This window comes from Ambystoma mexicanum, chromosome 9 (genome assembly GCF_040938575.1).
Source record: "Ambystoma mexicanum isolate Mex_15411 chromosome 9, UKY_AmexF1_1, whole genome shotgun sequence".
Lineage (NCBI taxonomy): Eukaryota > Metazoa > Chordata > Amphibia > Caudata > Ambystomatidae > Ambystoma > Ambystoma mexicanum.
The window spans coordinates 1,295,285,067-1,295,294,783 of NC_090931.1; the positions used below are offsets into that span (position 1 = coordinate 1,295,285,067).

The 9,717-nt window shown below is 41.6% G+C and overlaps 1 protein-coding gene across 1 annotated transcript; it reads left to right on the forward strand.

The window, feature by feature from the left end:
- Positions 1–255: 255 nt before the first annotated feature.
- On the forward strand, positions 256–1,167 carry LOC138487456 (uncharacterized protein F54H12.2-like). Its single transcript, XM_069613986.1, has one exon. It carries the CDS (start codon positions 256–258, stop codon positions 1,165–1,167), a length of 912 nt encoding a protein of 303 aa, XP_069470087.1.
- Positions 1,168–9,717: the final 8,550 nt, after the last annotated feature.

Sequence of the window (9,717 nt, forward strand, 5' to 3'; positions counted from 1 at the left end):
AAAGACGTCATGGGAAGTGTGAGAACTGTGATTGCTAAGCATCTTGCTAAACAGAAAAAGGAGGGCCAGGATGAATCAGGACTCATTTATAAACCTTGCAGGAGAGTTATGAGGAAGAGGTCAGCATCCCTGCTGCACGTCCCCATGAAACCCACCAAGAAAAGCAGATCAAAAGCCTGACGCAAACAGTCGAGTAAGAATAAGAAGCGTTTTATCCGTAGAAGAAACAAGGGTGGTGATATTGTTTAAAGAATAATGGCCTTCTTACACCGAGCCTCTGGAGAATGTGTGAAATCGGAACTCGATCTCTTCACCATCCCCCTGACCCAAACAAGCATCGATAACAGTTTCTACATGGAGGTCTCGTCTCTGGCAGCTCTATCACCGCAAGCCCCCATAGAATTCTTTGTATGGGGGTCCACCGACATGTATCTGGATTTGAACGACATGCTGCTGCATCTAACCTGTAAAATAACAAAGGTGGATGGAACCAACATCGCAGCTACAGCACGAGTGGACACGATCACCTACCCGATAGCCATTATGTTCAACCAGGTGGACGTGGCGCTTGGTGATCGAATGATAACACAGAGTGATAATATGTATGCCTACATGGCGTATATAGAGAGCCTACTAAATTATGCCCACAATGTCCTGGATACGCAGCTCTCGACAGGTCTCTTTTATCATGACAATGCAGGGCATTTCAAAAATACCTCTCTGGGTGGTGATAACAATGAGTTCGCAAACAGAGCCCTTGATGCCAGAACCACTAGAGTATTCGATTTACTAGGCCGTCTACATGCTGACCTTTTCTTCCAGGATAAACTATTGGTCAACAGCGTTGACCTTAAGGTGAAACTATCAAGGAACACAGATGCTTTTTGTCTTATTAGCGGAGATGCTGAACAATACAAACTAGTCACCATATCGGCTAGTTTGTTGATCAAACGAGTAAGTGTCTCTCTGACCATTAGACTGGCAAATGCAGAGGCGCTGCAGATGTCTAACGTGAAGTATCCTGTGGAGAGAGTTGCCCTTAAAGTCTTCAGCATTCCTAAGGGTAGCCGGTGTACCAGTCAAGACAACCGGTTCCTGGGACAGCTTCCAAAAATAATCTTCATGGGTATTGTTGAAAAAGAATTGATGACCGGCGCATATGATTGAAACCCCTTTAACTTCAAACACTGTAACATGAACTATGCAGCGCTGCATAAGGACGGTGTCCTGATCCTTCCCAAAGCATATGCTCCTAACTTTGGAGTTCCAAACATAATCAGGGAATACATGGGGCTGGAGGCTGTCATAGGGAAGCACATGCGTGATGCACCGGTCGCAATTAGATGCAACAAGTATGCTCTCGGCTATACCCTACTGCCCTTTGATCTAAGACCAGACAGCGCATCAGCAGATCATTTCAACCTCCTGAGGAGTAGAAACCTATGTGCTGAAATAAAGTTTGAAAGAAACCTAACCGCCATGCGCTTGTTGCTAGTGTGGAGCATTTTCAATAGCGTTCTCGAGATCATTGCACAAAGAAACATACGTTTTGATATGTAATGGATACTCTACAGATAAAAGGATTTTTGCATAAGCATAGACATGCTTGGAAAACATTTCACAGTGTGTACGCCAGCAATACATGTCCCATATGCCTACCCAGGAATCGGCCTGTTAACCTGGTGGTGAACACTAATACGCAGACCTGTGGTGGAACACATTGGATAGCTTTGTGGTTGGAGGAGGATGTGCTAACAGTGTTTGATAGTTTGGCGCACTTCCCGCAACACCCCATATATGCTAGAGTTTTAACGGACTATGTGAAAAGCTTTGCAAAGTATTTACGTTATACCACTGTGCTGGTTCAAGACTCTAAAGCTGTGACCTTTGGTCAGCACTGTATATTCTTTATCAGTCAAATGTCTGAATGGAGATCACTGTCGGCTGTTTTGAAAATGTATTTGAGTACTCGCAATCAAAATGATAAAATGGACAGATTTGTTAACAAGACGTTACCTAATGTGTATAGATGTCACAAAATGTTCACAATGTGTCAAAAATATAAATGCAGATCGTCTTGTCTAGTGTTACACGTTATCAATAAAATAACTTTTTTAAGACATTAATGACATTATGCATGTCATTATGCATAATAAATAATACAACCTAATAAAGAACCAGTCGGTTTTACGATTTGAACACATTTGTTAATACAAAACAAAAAAGACATACTTAATACAGAAAGAATACAAGTTATACCACAGACATGCCAATACAGCAAAGAAGAATCTTATTCATTCAGACAATTATGGGGTGCGCATTAATTGAATAACCATATAGGGGGCATGTGTCTCTGATGCGGCCTAGATGCTTCAGCGGTATGGCTGATGGGGATGCTGTAGATTTGTGAGACGGTGGGTAAAGATTCCTTAAACCAGCTGGTATTCCACTCCTCACTGGAACTGGGGGAACGGGTTCTGTTTACAGGGCTATCTGGAGGGCTTTCTTGTTGACGAGGAGTAGTGGGTGCACCCGTTTTTAGCCGCTCCACAACGTTACCCACAACGGCTGTCGGGATATTTAAATCGGCAACCGCTTGCATACACTCATTCCAGCCGATGGGGGCATTTATTATCAATGTGGGGTGTTGATTCGTAACAGCCCATAATAAATTGTACAGGTTTGAACCCCTTACAATCCTGCCTCTGTAAATAAACCTGCCAATATCGGTCCAGCTGGCCACATCCTTTGTAAGTTTCATCTTATGTAGCAATTTCTCTGTGTTAGGTTTATAGTGTTGGCTAAGGTTCTTCACCACGTCAGCCACTACTGGATCTGCCCCTGGTGGAGCCTTCACACGGCTAGATTTCTCGGGCGACATGTATAAAGTTAGTTTGTTTCTCTCTGCATCGCTGTTTCAGGCGCGTTTAAGTATTTATGCAGAATATCCATATATAAGGCCGCTTTATCATGCGCTGGTAAATCGGGTCTGTTTAAAACATCCTTTATTTCCGAGTTGAGACGCATGGTGGCGAGCTTCCGTACATCCCAATCCAGCAGGAGGGTGGGGGTCATCAGACTTCCTAACTGCTGGTTGTCCACCAAATACATTTTATGGGTGTGCTCCATCACTGAACCCCAAGCAAGCTGTTGATTAGCGGTAGGGCTATACCTATCAAAGACCCAATCAAACCGCCAGCCTGCAAGACCACTTTTCTTTTAGCCCTTAGCGATATTCGCTTATTGACAGGCTTCTTGATGATTTTTCTTCTTCAACACAATTATTTGACAGTGTATTAGGGGTAGTGGTCACCAGATCGTTAGAGGCTGTGGCTAAAAAGGCCTTTCATTGTTGAAGGGTGGTTTATACAAGCATTTTGAGTAGCTCGATGTTTCTCTGTATGTGTGTCGACATGGTGGAATAACGACCGGCTACTGACGCTGTAATGTGATTAATGTTGTTTTTTAGATGTCCTTTTAGGAATAAACACAGTAGTTCCCCCGATGGGAATATATTGGTGCGCAATCTATAATCCTCTAGAGTGGTTGTTTTTAAATCAACCAGGAGATATCCGTAGGTCTTACTGGTTGCGTCTTCAAAAGCCTCCATAAAGATATGTGTTTTGGATGGATACATCTTACAGGCTATCAGGGCTAGTTGTTGTTCATACCAGGGTTTTTTAAATAACACTATCTAACTAGTTTTAGCATTTAGCATTGTAGATCTGTTGCTCTTGCCCTTGATGAACAAGATCTGCATGATGCAACAAATGCTTAGATTGCGGTAGTTGGAGTATTGAGTAAAGGCTTTTACTAGCTAGGTGTTCTGGCCCCCCTCCGTCATCAAATCGTCACCATGTTCCGTGGAAGTAAATGATCGTCATTGAGACTGACGGGCATACCCTCTACAAACCAAAGGTCTCTAGACTGCTGTTGCAAGGTGGTATAAAGAGGTTGCTAGCAGCTGTAGAAACAGACAATTTTATCAGGAACGTGTGTCGTTGTTATGTGGGCATTTTCTAGCAGTGTTCTGACAAATAAACTCTTGTTGCAGCTGTAATGTCCTGCCAGTACACATACAAACAGATGTTGTATCCTGGTATCCATCACTACACATACTTGAGCACTAACAAACCATGTACATATATCTACATTCGAGCGCCCCCGGTGAGGTTAAATCAAGTGGTTAGCCATTCAACCTTCTAGGGGTTGGTAAAACAAACAGCGCTGTATCTGGGCATGTATAATCAGCACTTAAGCACCCATCAAAACCTACAAATGAAATGCATGGTCTTCTATATCTTACCTAGAAGCTGCAAATAAAAACAAGTGACAGTTTTTTCATATTTATTTCAACAATATGGCACTAAAGACTATATAAAATACACATCCACTGTATACGATATACAGCATACCTTTGGATGTTATAATGAATCTTCCACCATATGGCTGCCCATCCCAAGGGTATCTACAGGACAATACTTCACACTTCAAAACTATAGCAGCCACCATCACATTCTGTAGTGGCGGTTGTTGGGGTCAAAGCCAATACCTACAACCAGTGCTCCAGATAAGATTTTGAGGTAGGAGTATTTTACTCCCTATTTTTAAACTTTGAGAGTAAATGTGATTTTAAAAGAGTAGAAAGAGTAGTAGTCCTACCCTATCACCATCAGTCTTAGGCACCTACGTGCACACATCTTGACTTGCTAGAACATGTTGTATCCTTCATTGTACTATAGCATTATAGCTGTTACTCTACTCTCTATCACCATGGCCCAGGAATACCATACTGTACATTCCTCCTCGGTGTCAGACCCTATCTCACACACGCTGCCTAACGCAGTGGTCAACAACCCTACCACCCCTCTACCTAAAAACAATAGAGACATAGGAGAAACTATTACCTCCCTCCCAAGCACCTTACTAGACAGAAATCTTAAACTTTGCGCAAGACTAACAAATTTATATGAACCACTGTGAAGAACCGTGCCACCAACTAACATAAAAACAAATTACCAACAAACGTTTTACCAGACTGTAATAACAAATGCCACTAAAATTAAAAGACAAAAGCACAAGTCCATAGACACCAAACTAACTACTCCCAGCCCAGTTAACACGTCTAAAGAGACATTACTACTTAGAGGAGCACTCCTCAATGCGAGATCCCTTGTCCCACATGCCCTCGACATAGCCGATCTAATTACAGAAAATAATCTGGACTTCCTGGCAGTAACCGAGACCTGGCTACACAATGCTGCTGGCCCATCGCTAATACTAGCCATTCCAGAAGGCTATACCATAACCAGACAATACAGGGACGGCTCACGAGGTGGCGGAATCACCATTATCTCTAAATTGAGCCTCAGAACATCCCCCTTTCAAAACCTACAATCCTGTGAAAATATCTCGGTTAAATTTCAGATAAACAACATACAAACTCTCACAATCCACCTAATATATAGACCCCCAGGTCCTCTCGGCACCTTTGAGGAGGACTTGTATAGTCTAATCACCAACAACCTTAAACCAACCTCCCAGCTTCTCTTATTAGAAAATTTCAATCTAGGCTTTAATGATCCTATGGACAAACAAGCCTTAGATATAGATAATATCATCAACGCCTCAGGCCTGTCTCAGAAAGTCAATAAACCCACTCATTCTAAAGGGAGAATATTGGATTGGATAGCGGACTATAACTGCACAGCCTCTATCCCCTCCATCTCTCCTCAATCATGGACAGATCACTCACTCGTGGCCTTTAACCTATCAACAGCCAGACCCTCTCCTACGGTCTCATTGATAGCCCCACCATGACTAACTATAAATAAAAAAGTATCACAGTGGAAAAAGTCATCCCTGCCATCCTACCAACGCTAAATGCTCTGCCTGACAATCTAGACCCTAGTACTCTAGTCCAAGAATACTATAAGATTATGCTCAATACATTGGACAAAATTGCCCCGCTCAAACTTAGAAAAAGCAAACCTAAAGCACACCTTAACAAATGGTTCACGCCCCAATTAAGAGACTTACGACTTCTAAAAAGAAAAAGTGAAAATTCCTGGAGATTATGCCCTTCAAACGAAAATAAAGCCAAACTTACCTCCATTTCTGCACACTTCAAAAATGAAGTGCACCTTGCTAAAAAGAATTCTTATGATGAACGGATCACAAATTCAAACTCCAGTATGAGAGAACTCTTCTCCATTCTTAAAGAATTAGAGTCACCAATAGCTACACCAGACTTAGTTACTAAGGACAACTCTTGGTGCGCAGACATCCAAAATGCGCTAGCAAACAAAATCAATACACTCCAAACTAAAATACAGCAAACAAAAGATATGCTCAATTTACAGTATTCCCCCAATACCTCACCACACAGTGACTCACTTGAGGCAAATAACAACAAATTTCACTTCTCCAAAACTCTCTCACTCAAACCGTCCAACTGCAAGGGCGACATCTGCCCAGCACAGTTAATAAAAGATGCCGCCAGAGATCTCTCACCATTCATTTCAAAATTAATCAATGCTTCCTTCATATCAGGTACTATCCTAGCTAACTTAAAACACTCTTGGGTGCTCCCACTCCTCAAAAAACAGACCTTAGATCCACTCATCCCGACCAACTATCGCCCCATTACCACAGTGCCATTCCGCCTTAAAATATTGGATAAAGCCGCCTATATCCAGATACAAAAACACCTTGATTTACACAAGCTCTTAGGAGCTAGACAATCTGGCTTCCGCCCATTACATGGAATGGAAACTGCCCTAATCGACTTAAAGACTCAAATTGATGAGCTGAGAGATGGATGGGGAACAGCACTCCTGCTCTTACTTGATCTTTTAGCTGCATTCGACTTGGTTGATCATAAGGTCCTCTGCAGGCACCTTGACTCTGCTGCCCACTTCTCTCCTGAGGCCATCAAGTGGTTAGAATCCTTCCTCAGTGAAAGAACAATGAGAGTATTCTCCCCATCGGCAGCAGCTGACCCTACCCCCATACTATGTGGCATCCCCCAAGGTTCCTGTGTCTCGCCAACCCTATACAATATCTTCACCAAACCCCTGTTTGATGATTTGGACCTTCTGGGTATCACCTACACAAACTATGCAGATGATACACAGATTCTCCTCCCACTTTCTGGGGATCATAGAAAGGACTCGGAGTTGGTGAACAGAGTATATCTCATCGTTCAAGCATGGATGGCCACTCATGGCGTATGCTTGAATGACGACAAGACGGAGCTGATAATCTTGGGTACACATATAAATATCAAAAAACTAGGCCAGGATTTTTCCTCTTTCAATATTGATGGAAATACTATAAGGGTCTCCAAGGAAGTAAAAACCCTTGGCTTCTACCTAGACTCCACTCTATCATTTGATAAACAGCTAAAATCCCTGACCTCCACCACTGCCTATACCTGCAAACTGATTCTCTCCAGGATCGACAACTGCAATGCCCTCTACAGCGGTGCTAATAAATCGACCATCCAAAAACTACAAACGCTCCAAAACAATGCCTTGCGAGCATCGCTTGGCATAAATAAAAGAGCACACATATCCGCCATCAGACGTCAACATAAATGGCTATCCACAGACAATAAAATACAACTAAAAATGATCTCTCTGACACACAGAGCTCTCAACAATGCCGCTCCTAGTTACCTCATGAACAAAATACAGAAAAAAAACCTCTATCAGACCAACCAGAGCTACCAACACTAACTGCCTAGTGGTACCCAGATTTAAACTAACCACGATTGGTGGCAATAGCTTCCCTGTGAATGCTGCTAAAACTTGGAACCTACTACCAAACAACCTGAGAGGAGATCAACCTTATCCACTATTCAGAAGGAACGCCATCAAACACTTTATCTCTAACGACTACTAGTCACCTATCTGTACCTGCCCACCCTACTTCTAAGTACAATACCTGATACTGGTCCTCTTCTCTCCTGTTGAATTATGATATGCTATTTGCACCATCTTTTTATGACTCATGTCCTGTATAATTTGTATAATATTACTCTATCTTGTATATTTGTAACTTTGTAAGCTTCGCATTATCCTACCTGCTGCGCCCTTCGACCCATGCGTCTGGAGCGCATTAAAAATTAATAAACAAACAAATAAACAAACAAATAAAAATGACTTTTCTCCTTTGCAAGAGAATAAAATGTATGTGACATCCAGCCGACATGTGCAAAAATTGTATGGTAATCCTTACTATGCGGCAGCTTTCTGCATTGTGACAGAATACACCTTTCATTATTTCTCTAAGGTCTGGCCATTTGACATCTCCTGTATATATTTAAATGTTGAAAACACAAAAACCTAGACAATTACATAGTAAAGCAAACCTGGATTGTATTGTGTGTTTTGAGGTTCGATAGCAGAATTGTCTTTTGATGTTTAATGAAAGTCTTCGTTTCCTGGAGCTATTACTACCTAATGATATGCCAATGTTATGATACAACAATGCAGAGAGGCAAGGACTCCATGCTAAATTCTATATCTAATATCATAGTTCAATGGTTATTTGTTTACTGCTTTTGGCAAAGTGCTGTACATTGAACATATTTATCACAATTATCAGCAAACCGAAGTTGGTATTACTTTATTGACCTTCAAAGGATGAAAGGCTGAGTTGGCCTTGCCGGTATTCAAGCCTGCAACCTACAGATCACAGCAAAGAGTGCTCAACCGGCTGAGCTATCTTATTGGCTAACATCCTTCAGAGGTCGGTTGACTGAGTATCGACTGAGGTATAATAATCACAGTGCCTAGATGTTGGACAAACCATGTATGAAGCGCTACATAAAGTTAAACACCTATCTGGATTATCACAGGGACTGGTTTAGCTGAGTTTCGATTTCAATTACAAATGTAACTTTCATTTTGAACAGCACTTGCACTTCCAGGATAGTCAGGTTTTGGATGACTCACCCTTGACTCTGCTGCCACTGACCATTTATAGTAATGTACCCCATTGATTGCAAGGTTGAATGGATGTAAACTAGACCGTGCATAGTCATCATTTTACAAACTGTTTTTATAATTAGAGGGTAAATTAAATTATAAGTGTAAAAATGATCTGCCTCCGCATGATTATGCACACAGCACAGGAACTCTGAAAATTACAATTGTGCAATACTTGTTTGCTTTTACTGGAGAAAAAAAAGCATAATTTGTTACAAAATATTAATTCTCAATTGCAACTTAGTTTCCCATCTTATTAATTTTACAATCCTAAAATGTTAGGAAAATAAATATGGTCAGTGATTCTGTTTGCTCCATCGGCATCAACAAAGCAGAAGCTGAACAGAAAGAACCCATTCCTTTGATCACAGTGTGCAGTTTATTTTCTTGAAAGGGCTTCATTGAAATACATTCTGTTTCAGGGGCATTTATCCATGGCTTACACTTACATTCAGGTAGATACAAATCAAAAGAAGCGTTCTGGTTCTATCAAGTAACCTGACATTTGCACTGCCCTCTGCTCTAAACTTGTGTGTAAATGTACACAGGAAGAAAATAAAGCTGCCATATTTACAAGATTTTCATGCGTAAAAAGGCCAGGTACGCACCTTATCTGGAGGCCTGCCTACAACGCCCCATGATTGGTACCTTGATGGCTGTGGTACCGCCCCAGCTTTATGGCCTCTGATAATGACAAAACAAAGTTAGGCAAAGCTTGCAGGCA

Bases quoted from the DNA above. Each gene is read 5' to 3' on its own strand.
- LOC138487456 (XM_069613986.1), top strand. From the start codon at position 256: ATGGCCTTCTTACACCGAGCCTCTGGAGAATGTGTGAAATCGGAACTC.